Here is a 19,207-nt window from a genome sequence, read left to right on the forward strand (position 1 = left end):
AACATGGAGGGACTGGAATTTGCTTTGAAAGTTATTTGTTGGTAAAAATCTGTTTTGCTGAACCCAATTACTGAATGTCCTGAAACAAAATGTGTTGTGGGAAAAAAAGAGAGAGTCAATCATTGGGTTCCTCCTTTGTCAGATAAAATCTGTTATGAGGCTGTGACCGAAAAAAATATTCCGTCTCCAACAGAAATCCCAGGCCCACCTAGAATATTAAATGGTGTGTCCCTCAAGTACCTTTTGAGCTGTGATTCAGTTACAGCAGTGATAATTGAATTTGGATGATTTCTTTACACTTCTCAAATTTTAGCATTCTTCACAGGAACTGTTTCAGGGTTGGTTTATTCTGGATGTAAACATTTATCAAAGAACATCTGTCAGGGGAAAAAAAGAAGGTGTTATTTGCTCACTACTCGGTGGAATAATGATGACATATAGGCAACAATAAATTTCCACTCGCCTAAGGATATATTTATCACTAAGCAAATAGTCTTAGCGAGGATGACTTACTTTCTGAATCAGCTTAACTTTTTTATCATCACTTCATCATTGTGTCACAAGTACTTTCTCTTTGTTTTTCTCCTTGGTACATGTGTGACCATGCTGTATGTGGTAATAAATGCAAACTCAATTTCCAAGGTTACCTACAAAATGCTGACCTGTTAAATTACCAGCTATACCATGGTCATACACATTCAGGATTGGTTCCTTTTCTAGGACACTGATTGTCAATCAAAATGTGCTATAATTATATTTTCAAGTTTGGTAATGTTATAGAGGAATATCACTTTTGATGAAATCATGGAAATGTCATGCTATCATTTGTCAGCAGCAAAAAATCTACATCGTAACAAGATTATGGGAGAAAACATTTGTCACTCCTGATTTTCACTTGTCTTGGAATAAAGGCCAAGTGGCCATATCGAATTGCGTTGTCATCAGGTTGTGTGGCCTCCTACAGTCTTCTACATCCATCAACATGTTCCTCTTGCAGGAATGTATAGTGTTTGAAATTATTGGGGTCCTAGGGTCCTTGAGATTTGCTGCAGTTGTATATGAATCTTAAGTTCCCCGAAATCTCATGTTATGACAAAGACTCCATGACTGTCATGCTTAATTTCAAACACGGTATACATCGGAAGTCATTTACCTCTCAATTGAAGCGATGGGGACGATATCCCTGTTTCATCTTTGTTAAGTGCTCGTGGTATAAAACCAAACGCGGTACGTAAAAACCACATACCTCTCATCATACTGCTACAACAAATACATCTTGCTGACATGTTTCAATCTGCCATTGTAAAACAAATTGAAAATTTATAAAAATACACCTGTTCATTTGAGCTGGGGTTAACTTGTGTCACGTGACTTTCACCGACTCATAAAAAAACATGCAGCCTTTTGCTTCGTGGTGGTGTATAAAGAATTTATCCTCCAGCTCAGAACTCCACATGCAGCCTGTTTTCTTCGTGGTAGGGTATGAGAGATTTATTCTTCCACTCACAAGGTTCCTTCCTTCCCAGGCGGGATAAAGGGTAATTTATCAAGATCAAGTGAACCAATCAGATCTCAACAATCTGTCAAGGAGGTAAGATGAAATGTGCTGTTTCTCCACCTACCTGCTAGCATTATTCACAGAGCGCCGTTGCTTCATGTACCAGAGAGACCGGTGCAGGAATATTGGCTACAACAGAAAATCACTTGGATTAAAATATCTGACAGGTGTGTTTGTAATCACCATAGGTTTCACATCCTTCATTTCTCAACAGAAACATACTGTCAATACATCTTTCCTGACCATGCAGACAACTGTGGGCTCTTGGGCGAGTCACTGCAAAACCCTGTAAATCTGCATGTTATTGTAGCAATTGAGAAAGGTATATAACACTGTACAAACATGACAAAATACAAACATACACCTTATATTATTGGATGTAGGTTGAGTTTTTAAACAGAGCTCTGGATACGTTTTTGGTGATTTGGGTATTTTACCCAGGGGTTTGATTTTGATTGGGAATCCACAACTTTTAGCATTGTTTAGAGGGTATTCCAAATTTTTTACCCACCTGTTTCTTGACATTTGTGTATTTTAACTTAAAACATGTTTTGTAACAATCCCTGTATATCATTTAAAACTATATGAATAGTAGTATACCCGTCTGCGTCCCTCTCTGGGAAACCATTTTTGTTTGCAAAACCTAGCATTGTAAGAAAGGCGTTTTTTTTAAATCACCAATCAGAGACCGTTAAGATACAATATGTACATAGACTATTCAATTGGCATCCATCAGTATGTTTGTCACAGAATCTTTTCTGAACGTTGGTAAGTGAATTTGGTGATTGGCTGATAAACAGTCATTTTATCTAATAGTTATAATATATACATTAATTTTATTTCAATAGGCTATTTATAGTTTTTGTTGCGTATTTGATATGCTAGGATTTGATTTGTCTGTGTATTTCAGTTTATTTCATGCATATTTTATGCAAATACGTTGCTTATCTCAAGCTCTGTTCAAGATCCAAATCCAGGGGGGTTTGCTAAAAATGTATAACCAAATTATTTGTATATATTTTCATGTACACCTGTCAATAGACAATAGATCAAGTTTGATGAAGTAAATGATTGAATTAGTTTGGGTTTGGTGCCACTTAGCATAATTGAGTCTGGACCAGACAATCCAGTGATTGAGATGAGCATTTATCCACGCAATTAAGATATGACATGCATTAACCAAATCAGCAAGCCTGACGACCCTTTCCGTTAGTCGCATCTTTCAACAAGCATAGTCACCTTTTACAGCAAGCATGGGTTGCTGAAGACCTATTCTACCCCGGATCTTCAGGGGTTTGAGACAAGTTAAATACCGGAAGGTCAAGTGACATCTCCTTGTGGACTACCACTTTTACCATTAGGTAGATGGCAACTTTGGATTTGATTACTTTCCGAGGACTAGTGAAAATAAAAATGAATTTCTAACCCTGTACTACTAACAAAACAGCATATCCTCAGTATAATATGATCAATGGTGATGACAAGTTTGAAATTATCAAACTTTACAATTATTTGCATTACTTTGGCCATATTGCATTGATATTGTGACGCTCTTGGAAATATCAGCTAATTCAAAGTTCTGCCACTCAAGTGACCATGAACACTGATGACAAGTCAGTGTTATATACAGGTTAAATTTGAGGTTAAAAAACAATATCTACCATGTCTACAGCATGCTGCCCCTACTTTCAATCCGTGCTACATATCACATTGCTATACCCGGGTACATAACAAGCAGAACATGGCACCAATGCACAAAGACAACCAATACTGAGTCATAGGTAAAATTTTGTGGAGAACATGCAAGGCAATTGACAGCTTCACTATCTCAAATCCATAAATTGACATGTCTTCAATCCTGCAATTTATCTTACATGTTGGAGTCACGAGTCGAGATTGGAAATCAATGCCAGTGCATTCTGATACATGTACTTTAATCACAATATTATACACATATGTGAGTGTGTGTGCTGCAGTACTTAATTTTAACAAATATACGTTTTCTTCAGTGTAGCCTTCAGTTCAACCACACTGGTTTGTTGAATATGAATTTGTTCCGGAGTGGGGACTGTATGAGGATGAGTACAGGCAGTTCAAATTATTTGAAATATTATCATAGAGAGTGAGTCAGGCTGTATTAGGAACATGGTGTGGCATGGTGTATCGTGGCGTGGCGTGGCGTGGCGTGGCATGGCATGGCGTGGTGGCTATCAAATGAAGATAACGACCTGTTTATCTGTAGCAAAAGAGTCAAATTTATATGCTTATATAAAATAGGGACAATTCTGAGATGGCGAAAAAGGCTATGGTTACCTATTTTAGCTTCCTGAAAAAAGGGATGTGTATTGGCTTTACAATGGTTTTGCAATATATATCCGATACAGGTATCTGTATTGCGATACTCTGGGAGATAAAGTGCTTGACAGTGATTGCACATGCAGATCCAATATTACAATTTCAACGACAGCATGGTGAGTTGCCGCTGTGAAAGCAAAATCACCACTGCATTTCCTATGTTTTGTCAATCAATTTCAAAGGGACACACCATTTGTGAACGAATTTCTGTGTAGATTTTAGGCCAAACTATACCAATCTTTACCCAATATTGCAAGATGTATAGATTGAAAAAAGTATTCATTTGCAAAATATACTCCTTTTGGTACAAAGTATTGTACATCCTATGATTTCAACACTTAGATGTGCATTTTGTCAAAAAGATATTTTTTTAAACTACTCAACAAGATTTATATGGATCAGGAGGCGTATCATATTGGACAAAATGTGTTGTATGTATAACTGTAGCATGCAATATTGTTGCGTCCCTAACATAACACATTGTCTGTTCTAATGTCCTATAGACATCACTTTGTGACTAAGTGTATCATTACAGCTGCAGTACTTGTGAACTACTTCTGCGCAACTAATACCCAGTCTTTGGGGAGAATGCTTAGAAGGCAATTGATAGCTTCACAATGTAAAATCCATAAATCGACGGATCTTCAATCTTGCAATTTGTTTCATATGTGTGAATATTGCACAGGGTGGGAAACGCTGGATGTGCTTGAAGCATCAACTTATTATGTGACACGAACATGTTTTCATGTTTTCAGTTTTACCATAAATATGCCCCAACAAGCTAATTATCAAATGAAACCATAACCATCACTTAATGAACTTAATAATCATGACATTTTTTCTTCTTATAAATACAAGAGTTATCAGTTATCCCCCGGCTCCCACAACAGCAAAAGTCACCACTTCAGCCCATGATTAATACATGTACAAATTTGGGTGAAAAATCTTTCAGTGTTTTCAAGATATGTTCAGGAAACGAAATACAGACAGACAGACCAGGTGATGATCATATCCCAAGAGAGAGAGAGAGAGAGAGAGAGACAGAGAGAGAGACAGAGAGAGAGAGAGAGAGAGAGAGAGAGAGATTTTGTATGGAGACTAGCTATATTTTCATCTACATCTTCAAAACCAGACATAGATACAATAGAGTTACAATAAACCTTCCACAACAATCTGAATGTCTTTTAATATCTGGGATGACATTGTGTTGTTTTTCAAAACAGGGATTGACAAGCATAACATTGTCTGTTAGCTAGCAGTGTTCAGCTTCAGCATCAATCAATTCTGATTATCAGTCTCATGAAATACACACTCGGGCTATACATTATATTTTCAAGTGTAAAGTACACAGTTTTTACAGAAAATACAGCTGTGCAGAGGGGGTGTATTTCATACACTGAGGTTTGATTTTGGCCCTCAAGTGAACACACTATTGCTGGCATGGAAATGTGAATGGCTGTAATACTAAGACTGCGGTTTTAAAGCCCTGGGCTTAATTACAGATTTTGCCAATTTAATTTGAGTAAAATTGTATCCAAATTTAAGCCCAGGGCTTAAAAACGAAAAAAGAAGGACAAAACCCTGATAGGTAGAATGAATATCCCAAGTTTAACAATAATCAAAAATGGAATGAGAGAGCAACACTTCAACATAAGGCATCATCTTTTTTTTTCAACTTGAAAATCAACACAAACAAACTTTAAAGAAAGTAACAACAAACCAACATGGCAATGAGTGTCTGTCATATGCGTTTAAAATGAGTCTGCAGAATATCACCTATGTTAGGGGTCCAATGTGTCTTGTAAATGTGGAAACCTCTAACAGTGCTTAAGGTGCAATATTGGTGCAACTGGTCACATAAAAACATGCTGTATCACTTGTTGAAGAACATTCAGTAAGGGAGATCAATCAGTTTTCCAATTTAATTTAAGCCTATGGGCTTTAAAAGCATTTTATTTTTCCGTTTGTAAACCCATGGGCTAAATAACGAGGGGGCTTAAAGTAAAAACGTGCAGTCTCGGTAGGGCCCCCTTCGACAATTTTCTAAGTGCCCCGGGTGCATATTACAGCTATTACAGCAACTATTGCTGGACAAAATGTAGGCGACACAACCAAGATAATAGTGCTTCAGGCAACTAAACTGTGCCTCAGGTAGATAAACTGTAACAAAACTGTTTCTCGCATTCATAAAACTGTTTCAGGTAACATTCTTTGGCACAATCATGCTTCTTATCATGCTTACTAAGTTGATCTAATCATTTAGCTCACAGGTGAAATTATAAGTCTATCAGGGCCTCGTGGGAAACTGAGTTAATTAGCGCCCTAGGTGTTGCAGTCAAGTTACAGCCATGGGACTGGCTAGCATGGCTCAAACAGAGACAAGCATTGAGAGGTGCGATATATATTTTATTACCAACATGACCAAGGTACTGATTTGAACAGGCTTATTAGTTCAACAATCATATTAATTCTTCTTTCGACATACAAGTAATTTGATCCACACAGTAACTTGCTGTGACATTTGTAAAATGTTACTGATGAAAAACCCCTGACTTGTTTGATTTGTTAGAACATAGATATTAATAATAACTAAATAACGTTGCTTCAAAGAATATTCAAAACAAGGCTGAAAGTGACTGAGTGAATGTTGTTTTACACCAAGTCAGCTATATTCCAGTTTTATCAAGGCAGCCTGTCAATAATCTGAGTGGGTCAGTCATGCTGTCACCCATTGTAACCACCCAATCCTTATTTCTAGGCCCTACTGACAAGCACAGGGTAGCAGGGACCTGTTCTTCCTTTGAATCCCTTCTCAGTGAGTTAAATTTAATGTCGCATTAGCATTTTTTCAGCCATATAACGACGAGACCAAGTAGATATATACACAGAATCCCCACTGAACAGAGTGATGACCTCCTAAAGCTGCCACGCTCAGTCGCACTAACCTAAATCAAAAAGAAAACTAACGTCATAATTGAAGTAGCTCTTGTACAACTGCTTACCAGAGTGAGTATGGTTTTACGCCGCTTTCCAGCAACATCATGGCGGGGGACACCAGAAATGGGCTTCATACATTGTACCCGATAATCGAACCTGGGTCTTTGGCGTGACGAGCGAGTGCTTTAACCACTAGGCTACCCGACCGCCCTGCTTACCAGAAATGTGTCCCTGGAATCAATGAGAAACCTGGGACTGTTGCTGGTCATTCTTGTAGGGCATTCAGTAATGACTGATGAGTATTGCAGTTAATTGTATTTGGTTTGTTGTTTAACTCCGCACTCAGCAATATTCCAGCTACGTGTGTCAAGTATGATTCACTTTGAAAACAGTGAAACCAAATTAACCCAGACGGTAGCGCTGAAATCATCTAGATACAAATGTATATGACGGCGGTCTGTAAATAATCGAGTCTGGACCAGGTAAGCCAGTGATTAATATCATAAGCATCGATCCACGCAGTTGAGATCGATGACATGCATCAACCAAGTCAGTGAGCCTGACCACCCGATCCCGTTAGTCGCCTCTTACGACAAGCATAATTGCGTTTTACGGCAGGCATGGGTTGCTGAAGACCTATTCTACCCCGAATTTTTACGGGTCTCATTATTATACATGCAGGACACCACCGTGAAGATCCGGGTTAGAATAGGTCTTGCTGTAAAAGGCGACTAACAGGATCGGTGGTCAGGCTTGCTGACTAGGTTGATGCATGTCATTGTATCCCAATTGCGTAGATCAATTCTTATAATGTCACTGGATTGTCTGGTCCGGACTGGATTATTTACAGAACACCGTCATAGAGCTGGAGTGCAGCGTTAAACTTGTGGACTACTTTTGGATGATGGCAGTGCATCAGGGACAGTCGGGTAGCCTAGTGGTTAAAGCATTTGCTTGTCACGCCGAAGACCCGGGTTCGATTCCCGACACTGGTACAATGCGTGAAGCCAATCCCCTGCTATGATATTGCTGGAATATTGCTAAAAGCAGTGTAAAATCATACTCACTCACTCACTGTATTGCATCATTTTTGAAGAACTAGAGAAAAAACAAAACCCTGGTATGATGCTCTCAATGGTAAATGCTCATGGCAAATCCACAAGCAGCAGATTTACTGATTATGTACAAGCATCACATTTGTACTGACCAGAAAGTACACAATTTATGTCTACCATACTTCAACATAAAGGAAGGGTAGAATACATTACATAATTCATGTGACACACAATCAACCCCTCTTTCAATCAAACAAAACCATGTCAGTTGCTTATTGACTTCATGACCTTGCCAGCAAACATTATGCACTGAATCTTTCACTGCCAGTTCTCTTGATAAGTTGGACAAGCTGGCCCATACAAAACAAATTCTGCATTCAACGATATTCTAGCCATGTGATGGCAGCTTGTGATTAACAGATGCCAAACCTAATTGAAGCTTTGGAGTAATCATGGGGGGAAAACAGTGTAATTTCATGGGAAAAAGAGTAACGTGAACAATACCACGATGCTGGTTTTCTTTGCGTTATATCTATACGTAACTGAAATACCAGTGTTCTCGTTTACCGGTAATTACCATTTTTTTACCGGTAAAACCAGGCTTGGACCGGTAATTCATGTTACTGCCAGTCCCTGTGGACCGGCAAATATAGCACCTTATAAATCTTTGTTGTTGAACAAAACATTGACGATATTCATATAAGTATATATTTCAAACAAAGTCAACTTGCAGTTGACTTCTTGGTTCCCCTTGTCTGTTTTTAGTGCTATTAAATAACATTTCGCTTTGCTTCAAGGTAAATATGTATTTGCAGTGATTTAGTCTTGAAATATTATAAAAAAAAGAGTTGAAAGAATTAAACCAGGTGATTTTCATACGTTTTTTCATTTGTTGAAAGTTGGGACTGACAAAAATTGGGGGGGGGGGGGGGGGGAGACTGGTAATTTTTAGAGTTGCCAGTCGTTGTGGACTGGCAGTTTCAAAAGCCAGCGGGAACATTGAATACACGGTCAAAGCTCCATAAACTTCATCATGTGTCTTACGTCAAATTAACTGGGTTTTTTTTTAGAAAGACAATGTGGTGTTTCGAGTTCCGAAATAAGATTGGAGTACATTTTAGTTCTCTGCACTCTCAAAGATCGACCGATTGATAAAACGATGAGTGTATTTTAACTTAACATCCAGCATGTCCAGAGACCTTACATCATGGAGTAATAGATATTTTAACACTATGTAAATTGTAAGCATGGCTCTCATTGGTCAACATAAATCTTGCTGTAGAATTTTTCATGCTGCCAACGCATTAACAATCTGCTATTCATGATGTTTCATAACTTAAATAATTCATGGAAATAATCAGACAAAAATCATAACTTGGGGGAGGACAAGCGTTCATAGAAACACTTTAGATTTAAGTGTTTACAGTATATGTAGTGATAAAACAAAATCATTACTAAATTTGATCTCAAATTATTGAGCTGAACTTTTACCCACAAACTAAGCATAAATAAATAAATAAATAAATAAATAAATAAATAAATAAATAAATAAATAAATAAATAAATAAATAAATAAATAAATAAATAAATAAATAAATAAATAAATAAATAAATAAATAAATTGTGGTCCAAGGCACTTACCTAATCTTACCTTAACATTTTTCATTTTTATGTATTTACATTTTAAACATGTATCTAGGAATCTTAGGCCATCATTAAAATATATTGTTTTTTTCATGCAATGAGAACTAGATAGATAGGCAGGTCAGATGTTTTTTTTGCATAGGTCACAATGATGAATTCATACTTAATTTATACGAGTTGATTCACAAAGTCCATGTTGAAGAATGGGAGTTACGATTATCACGCGGTGTGGCACAGGACAGATCTTTAACAATCCTTCTTTGCTTGGAGATCTGAGAACACCTCCATAGAAAGCTGCATCCTTCAATAGGTGTTGTCAGATCTACACTTAGAAAGAGAGGGATAAATGGGGTTTAACATCACGTTTAAGATTGTTGCAACATGGATGTGTGAATGTGTGGCTGCTTGGACAAGTCCGGACTGATGCCGGTTTTACACTGACCACTGACCATCCCTTCTCTGGGCAGCTAATATCCAGCAGACCACGGAGGCCACTCAGAAAGGGACCGTATCAAGGGTAAATCATTTTAATGAGATTAGATGAGCGAGTGAATGAGTTGGGTTTAACACCGCTTTTTTAACAGTATTCCAGTTATATCGGGGCGTGTCAGCTTAATGTGGGAGGAAAGCCCGAAGTGATGCAGGTCTCAGACGTTCACTGAGTAATATGTTGTGAAACAGGTGAGAGCCTTGTTTGACAATGACATAAATGTACTCGCCAGACCAGATGTAGTATACTGATAATCTGCATTCATATTGAAACAACTTCCAATGATTACACTGTCAGATTGGCAATAATATCTGAACCAGGTCACAGGTGTGTCTGTGATACTGCATCACTGCTTATTCAACAAGGACATGTAACAGTTATGTTAGTGTCAGAAGCAAAGGTAGCAGCTGTGATACTGTATATGACAGAGTGTGCGTCCCACTACTCATCATGCTCTTAATAATGCACTTGTGCATCATGCAGGAAGTGGTGTTTGCATTGATACCATGGTACCGTATTTGACCTAATAAACATGATAGTGATCCAACCATCAGTGTCTGAAAAATGCAGTGTTTGAAATTACAGCTGACCCTGGGTTCAGGGTACGATTTCTTTCTGTTTTATCACCTGCACCAGGTGCAACCAAGTAAATTAATCAGGTTGCACCACCTAAATATTGGCTGCACCAGATTGTCATAAATTGAAACACCGTAGGTTTCGTTATTTTGAATATTAATTAAATTCAAAGAGAAAATAAACTTGAGAATGTGCTCCAGTATTTTATTTTGGGCAAATCTAAATATGGCTTTTCATATTTGATATCCGGTTAACAACCCTCAAAAAGAAGTTTCAAAGTGTCTGTCTGTTGTGATTGTAACCGCATGAATGACTGTTCTAGTGGTAAATGTGGAGAATTAGTTCTGCAAGTTCACTGCATTCAGACCACCTGTGTATTTCACTAATTTCATGAACTTTTACTTCCTGGATTCAAAAAGATTTGCAGCCAGTTCTAAAAGAATTAAGTTTTCCACTTTTATCAAATAAAACTGCTACCGCGCACTTGTGGTGGGAAGTGTTACCTGCGTCGGGTGCATCCTGGCAATAAAAGTTACCTGCACTAGCAATGTTTTACCTGCACTGGTGCAGCTTGGATAGAGCGAAATCGATCCCTGCAGGTTCCTTGAAGTTTGCTTCTGTATATTGAATGTAGGGACCACCATTAATGTTGACATGTTAACATTAGGGTTAAGGCATGGAGCCTTTGATTTTCATGCATAATTTCAAAAACTGCAGCTGCTTTTATAATTTATATCTGTATAGCGACAGGTCAAAGTAGCAGTGCTTCCACTGCTGTGGTACCATCTTCAGCCACATAAGTGCCCTAATCCCAGTATCCTTCACTCTTGTATTAATTAATAACATTAGCAGTGATAAGGCCAAGAATAAAATATATTTGTGTTTCGGTTAACATGGACCCAAAATATATATGGTTTGGTAGGTTGGTTAAGTTTTTCGTATGTGACAAGGTCAAATGCGGCTATTATCAGTCACTCATCTCAGTGATAAAGGCAGCATTCAAATTAGTGGTTTACTTGTTCTTCCAAGGCCATTCAACAGCCTCGTCCTCATTAGCCCCTCATCTTGTCTGTCTAAAAATATATTTCAAACTAAATTAACATAATTTACAAAAATAATTGGAAACTTAATATTAATTCTATTTATTGCAATTGCCATTGGTATGTGCATTAGGTCTGGTGTCAATCATTATTAGCTTGTGATCTTTGCTGCGGGACTGTTCTCATAAAACGCTATTGATTGTCTCATCAGTGTGATACTTGACGTATTACACACACCAGGTAAAGGCAACAGTTCTGGGAGTTGAAGTCATACATTCAGGACTGCTAAATGAGTTTTGTTCTCCCAGTCTTACCAAGTTGATAATATTGTCGGTTGGATGCAGTTTGCATTTACACCGCATTAAGCACCATACCAGCAATATCACAGCAGGGGACATCAGGAAATGGTTTCACACATGTGGGGAATCAAACCCATGCACTTGGTGTCACAAGCGAATGCTTTAATCACTAGGATACCCCACCAACACCAATATTGCAGGAATATTATCCTGTTTCATTATATGAGTACAAGCTTTACTGACAGCACTGATATTCACATATTTCACCTAATTTGATGTTCTGTTAAAGATATATAATTCATCCATAATAGCAACATATCTCACATGAGACTGGATGGAATACAAGTAAGTTGACTTCGTTTTCAGAAAGTACTTTACATAGAAATTGTGTTTTTGTCAAATAACTATTGGGCAGTTTGGCAAGGACTATAGGACTAGAGCCAATTTCTTACAATGGTCTGAGTTAGAAAACTTGGGACACGTATAACCATGTTTATCAAATTTAAGTGGGTCCTGTTGTCCTTAAGGTTTGCTCCAAAATTATTTGAATCCATGTCTAGCAACCACCCAAAATCAAAATTTTAACAAAAAAGAAAGAAAAAGAAATGGTTTGTGCGGGTCAATTCAAACAAAGGAGGTCATTGCCATGTTTCCCTGGGTCCGAATTCAGTTATTCCTAATTTCCCCACTTTTGGGGTTTTAATCATCAATTAGAGTTATCTTTCCTTTACTGTGTGACAGCCTTGTTGTATACACAGTATTCAACACTTACCTTGCTGGAATAAAATACTCACTCTTATTTTAGTGTGTCTGGGAATCTGCATTTGTGACTGATTACAAGAGAAAAATTCAAAATGGTTTGCTTGGCATATTATTGGAAAATTGGTTGAATATTTTAAAAGTTGTCATGATTCATTGCAGCATTGCGAAATAACACCTGAATACACAGGATATACAACACACAATATGCATACGATGATCCATTTGGCATCATTTAATGACCAGCATAGGTTGCTGGGGACCAATTCTAACCTGGAATTTCCATGGGGTTGAATAAATGAAAATCCAGCTTATATATACATTCTTTGACCCATTACAGGTCTGCCATGCATTTGACACAAACATCAGTATAAGGGTTGATTCTGAGATAAAATTGGTTAACATGGTCAACTAGAATCAGACATTATGAAACCACTCGTATTAGGCAGCCATTGTAGTTTCTTCTAATGTCAATGAATGAACTTATACATAATAAATTACTCAAGCAAAAACAACTCCCAAAAACAAAACAAAATCAATCTTTCAAATTACAAGGCTTTTTCAATGTAAGACGTCATCATGAAGATTATTTGGTTAATCCAAATGCCGGGGTGTTAATAATACAGGGCTTGATCTATGGCACTTCATTTAAGTTGCACCACGTGCATGTTGACATGAAAACCTTGTTTCGCCAGACAAAATAAGGTTGGACTTTTGACCCATGAATTCATCAAAGATGAAACAGATGCAAAACTGTATAAGTACATCTCAGATCTCTGATGACTATTTTACATAAATATTGTTGTAAAATGTAATAGGATGTGCCAGGGTTCCCCCTAGACTCCAATATCTGAGAGTCACCTTGACTCAGCCTATGAATTTTGGGGAGTCAAAAATATTTTTTGAGAGTCAAATGTTTTATTGTATTATTAATGAAAAACTAGACGTAAATTTTAAGATGTTTGCATATATTGTCTTCAGATAATGTTTATAAATTAAGTTCATGTGAGTAATTGTAATATTTTCATTCCAAAGCTGGTAAACAACATAGATATTTTGAAAGTGCATCAGTCATGACGCAGTCATTTATTTCTGGACGTATTTTTCCTTAGTTGAGAGTCATATACGCAAGAATTCTGCGTCAGGGGAAACCCTGATGTGCACATAATCCTGAAGTCCCCACAGTTCGATGACATCATGCCCAAGAAAGGATGAAAAATTACATATAACCCAGGGACTGTTGATGTTTTTTTGGTTTGTTTGTTGTTTAATGCCGCACTCAACAATATTCCAGCTATATGAGGGCGGTCTAAAATAATCGAGTCTGGACCAGACAATCCAGTGATTAATGTCATGAGCATCGAACCACGCAATTGGGATCGATGACATGCATCAACCAAGTCAGTGAGCCTGACCAAAAAGCTTCGAGGTATTCACAGTGTTCTAATACCGTTGTTGTGTGGAAAAGGGTTACTCGACACAAAATTAATTTTTCTTAACGTGGACTTCGTGCATGTAGAAATATATATTAAGTTGCACTTTTCAATAAAAGGTTGCACTGGTGCATGTTTTATATAGCTCAATCGAGCCCTGATTACAATCCCCAAAATTTTTTGCTGTTGAGTAAAGTTGGATAGGTTAGCAGGCTGTGACAATTTGTGGCATTGCAAATATTGCTCTAAAGCGTTAGAAATTGGCACTAGTCCTGTAGTCCTTTCCTAACTACCCAATAGTTAAGGTACCATAAGGACTAGTAGCAATTTGCCATTTTTAATTTTTAAGGGTTTTGCTATATGTTATCATTATATGGACTAGTGGACTGAAAATGTTAGTTTCTACCGCTGCTCTAGTCAGAAACTATGTACACTGTTGCTACAGAACTGCAATAGATGCATCACTCATGTTATAACAGTAGTACTATACTCACAGAGCACTTTTGCCACAGATGGTATGAGGACATTTCCTAGTATCCACTTTCATAGAGCACTTAATCTGTCATTACCAAATGTGACAAGAAATATCTTTCTTGTAACTAAACCAATCTGAAGCCCTGAAACACCAATCTTTAAACAGCATGTCACAGCCAAACATGTCAGATATTCTGTCGGTTTCTTTGATTTGTTTGTTGTTAAACCCACACTCGGCAATATTCCGGCTATTCAATAACATACTGTATGTAATCAAGCCTGGATCAGAAATATACAGTGTTTGTTTGCTTTTTAGCGCCGCACTCAGTAAATAATTAAGTCTACACCAGACAATCCAGTGATTGACATCATGAGCATCGATCCACGCAATTGGGACTCAATGACATGCATCAACCAAGGATCCTGTTAGTTGCCTCTTACAACAAGCATTGTCGCCTTTTTCGGCAAGCATGGGTTGCTGAAGACCTATTCTACATGGATCTTCATGAATGAGCATACCCAGTGATTGATATTTATGAGCATCAATCCAGCATCGTCCGATAAATTGGCACGCAATCAACCAAGTCAACGAGACTCAGTGACCACCCAATCCACGAAGTCACCTCTACTTCAAACCTGGAATCGCCACATGGGATTCCTCAAAGATTATTACGACTTCAGGGATTCAGCTATGATTATGGTGTGAATTTCAAGGTATATCTTGGCACATATTTTTTGAGAGCTCTGATAATGTGGTCTTTTGTTTTTGTTAGTTCAAGACCCAAAATGAGTGATGATGGTTGTATGCTGCTCAAAGCCATATCCAAGCAATATCCTCGTAGTTGACACTGATAACCGACTTCACACCTTGTTTCCTAGGTGAGATGGGGTTTAACGTCGCATGAGTGCGCTCCTGTACTCTACTGATGCCGATTTATAGTGCTGAGATATCATGCCACTGTTTAACGTAAATACCTCACTCAGGCACTGTATACCGACTCTGTGCCGACCAGTCCTCGCTTTGGCCTCTTAATGCCAAACGTAGGGTAACAACAAGTACCATCTTTTAATGTCTTTAGATATAATGCGGTATGATACTCTACCACGAGACCACGGAGATGGGTCAGTCTTTCCTACGACTTGGACAATCAAATGTGTGATCCAATATGTATCATGAAACCTGGATCACGATAATTGCATGTGCTCTTATCTTTTTCATAGACACGATGGCCAATTTACAGTGTCAAGTATGGTGCAATGGATGAAAACACTCATGTTTACAGTACTTATTTTCACTAGTAATTAGTGTTTGGTGTAACATGTATCAAAGAATACATTTAAGGTAAGAATTGATACTTTTTAAGGGTGCGACTGATCGATACTTGTATTGAGAAGTAAAAAAAATTGTGATCCACTGATGTTTTGTCCCACTACCATGACTACTAGTGTTTCCATGTGTACAATCGAACCATCCCTGACGCAAGTCCCTCTAGCTCGTGAGTGAGACGAGTTTATCACTGATTTTAACAGTATTTCAGTTACATCACGGCATGTCAACTTAATGTGGGAGGAAAGCCTGAAGTGATGCAGGTCTGAGACGTTTACCACTTTGGTGAAACCAACAAACGTTGATATTGTGCCCTTCAAAGATATTTAACTTCTATATTACAATTTCATATAATGTTTATGTCTGTGTTGTTCAATTAACCAATGATGATTCCCCCCAAAAGGATACCTTGTTTGGAATATCTGTAAGTATTTTAAATATATAATTAAGGGCCTTTCTCATAATCATAATGTTTAAAATTAAATATTTAGTGAGTCCATGATCGTGGTCACTGCTTAGGTATATTTCACCATATTTTTTAATGCTAATTATTAAACAAAAAGTTTGTGAAGTAAGTTTGGTTGATGTAAAAGTTTGCAGCTTTAGTTTTGGAATATAAAGCCCCTCTAAATCTTAAACATTCAAACATTTGTAATGATAATGACCTTGACATTCATGCTTGATACATAATACAAATCTGTGATGATCAAGCTGCAGCGATTGTATTTCAATACAGATGTTTCGGTACATGTCACATGAACAATTCTCATAAACAGCATGGAAAACACTTCCAGCAGATTGTAGCATACGCTGCACTTGCAGAATCTGGACTCTGCCACGTGAGGCATTATAATCGTCAGTGTAGGCTTTCGTTCATTGGAGCAAGAAGTACTTTACTTGTCTTTGTTGTTGACCAATATTCGTTCTCCCTTTACATATAACATGGACCAATATTTGTGGTCCTTATCATGCTTCTAATTATAAAATGTGTACTTTCTCCTTTAGATAGTTTTTCATCCCTACATTTGTGGTATGTACCTAGCATAGGTAGTTTATTCCCTTGTATGTTTCTTTCCCCATCATTTTCAAAAGAGAATCATGACTTGTTCCCCATTATTTGTATAATTTCATGTGGAGGTAGAACAGAAGGTAGACACTTTATTGTCGTCTTTCACTGCATAACAACATATTTTCATAATATATCATTAGCTGGGTATCAATATTCTGCAACCTTTACAAATATACATATTTTGTTTCTACTAAATCATCAGGATGTAGAGTTTATGTTTCAACAAATGAAGTCAACGGGTAAACTATAACAAACAGTAGTAACAAAGTAATATTACTGACTGCAAAAAAGTCTCCCACTAGAACTGTTTGAAGTTCTGGGAGTTCATTGTTAACTAAAGTTGAAAGTCCAACATGAAGATACATTACTACAGCCCCAGAAATATTGGTAATTGCCATTTAAGTTCACTATACCATGTATATATCGTGATAACAAATGTCCCAATTTGGCTGGAGGAAGAAATACATATCTTCCGTAATTTTCTTGCCGTTAGCGGTGAGATGTTAACCTTTGCCAAAAATATTGGTGTTGTTTATATGAAATTTCTGAGATACAGATCATCTTCATGAAATATTCACTTCCACACTTCCTCACACGCAGGATTCAGAAACTTGTGATAACATGACGTAGTAATACAGTGTAATTCTGCAATTTTCATGGAAATCCTCAGAAGGATATTTTCAAAGGATCATACTTCTTGACACAAAATATTTTTCAGTTCTATTTCCTAGAAAAACATCAAAAGGACTGTAACATTTGCGTATACTATTTTCATTACAATACTTGTTCATGTTGTTTCAATCAAAAGAAGGATAATGATGTTCACTCAGACTTGCATTTCTAAACTCAAGGTTAAATAATTAATATATTTACTTATTTAAGTTATATTTTGTTCACAATATCTTGTTAGACGTCAAGCATGACTCTCTAAATTGGGTTGACTCTAAAATGTCATGATGACTCCCAGTCAACCTTCAAAGCAACAATCTGTCAAGTATTCTTGCTCATTGCAGTATGTACCATCCCAAATATGCAACATAGGTAAACGGTAACACTTTCAATGTTTTTAAATTAGTCTAGATATCAATTTACACTATCACTGCCTCGTTTTCGGTTACACTGCAACGTGAGTATAGGGTAAGATCTGATTTACAGTGTCGTGTTTGTTAGGCTAACAGATATGATCACATTAACACGACCTGGCGGCAAATATTAGGTCATATTATATTGCTTTCTTATCCATAACAAGGAACAAGAGGGAGGTCGTTGATTAGGTTTCAACAGATGATCACGTAAGACGAATTTGTTGGGCGTGTCTGATCACGAGTGCTAATCGATAAAGTTAAATTGCACCAGGCACACACTGATCAAGTTTTAATTGCATTGGTTAATCCAAGCATACCTGTGGTGTGTCTCGTTCTCCAAAGCGGAAGGGGTGAAAATATGCGGGTCTGTTTACTCACCAGAACGACATTTCGCGTCCGAAGGAAACGATATATCTGTGTTGGTTCTGAAAGGAAAGAAAATGTACTCTTAGACGAGTTTTAGGATTGAATCGGTGTTATTATCTGTCGTCTGACCTCTTTATTGGATACAATCATCAAAAATAATCGTTCGGAATTCGATCAATGATTGTCGCTACGCAATGTCGGGGGGAAGTTTACAACACACACACACTGCTATGCTGAGCTTACGTTGGGTTGTTTGAATCGACCCGACGTGGGGCTCGCGCTTCGGCCATGTGCTTGTACTTACTTTCAAATGCCTGAAGAAAGAGCTCGTGGTCTGCTTGAGGTGTTTCGTATAGGGGTTCCTGCGGTGCCTTCTTCTCCCTCTCCCGTTTCTTAGGCCGCATCTCTCCCCAAAATGCCGACCTTCCAGCCGACTCCAATTCCGCGGGAACCACCGTACACAAAGCACATTGGAGCGAGGCAGGCTGGGTAACTCTTTAAACCAGAGGTACACAAGGCGATACTAATCCATAAAACAGTCAGCGCGCGACAGCAACACGCACCTGTCGCAGTGTCGGCACACCGGTTATTGACTGAAACCTGTAGATAGAATATATCATGCTCAAGTCGAACTGGGATAGGAGTATTCAAAATAATTTATAACCACCATTCTGTCGAACAACACGTTTGACTGCACGGATGACTGGCGGTACCACGGTCAATTCAATATCATTCGAAAA

At 37.7% G+C, this 19,207-nt stretch overlaps 1 protein-coding gene across 1 annotated transcript in view; it reads right to left on the minus strand.

Moving 5' to 3' along the window:
• The window catches only part of LOC124138508 (polycomb protein SUZ12-like), a 50,755-nt gene extending 31,794 nt beyond the window's left edge, over positions 1-18,961 (minus strand). The window contains exons 1-3 of the mRNA XM_048382715.1: positions 18,772-18,961; positions 18,480-18,526; positions 1,623-1,687 (exon numbers count right to left, since the gene is read on the minus strand). Of these exons, the coding sequence (XP_048238672.1) occupies positions 1,623-1,687; positions 18,480-18,526; positions 18,772-18,871 (212 nt within the window). The 5' untranslated portion in view covers positions 18,872-18,961. The remainder of the gene's footprint in view (positions 1-1,622; positions 1,688-18,479; positions 18,527-18,771) is intronic.
• Positions 18,962-19,207: the final 246 nt, after the last annotated feature.

Source organism: Haliotis rufescens, unplaced genomic scaffold (assembly GCF_023055435.1).
Source record: "Haliotis rufescens isolate VD_foot unplaced genomic scaffold, xgHalRufe1.0.p SCAF_40, whole genome shotgun sequence".
In the NCBI taxonomy this organism is placed as follows: domain Eukaryota; kingdom Metazoa; phylum Mollusca; class Gastropoda; order Lepetellida; family Haliotidae; genus Haliotis; species Haliotis rufescens.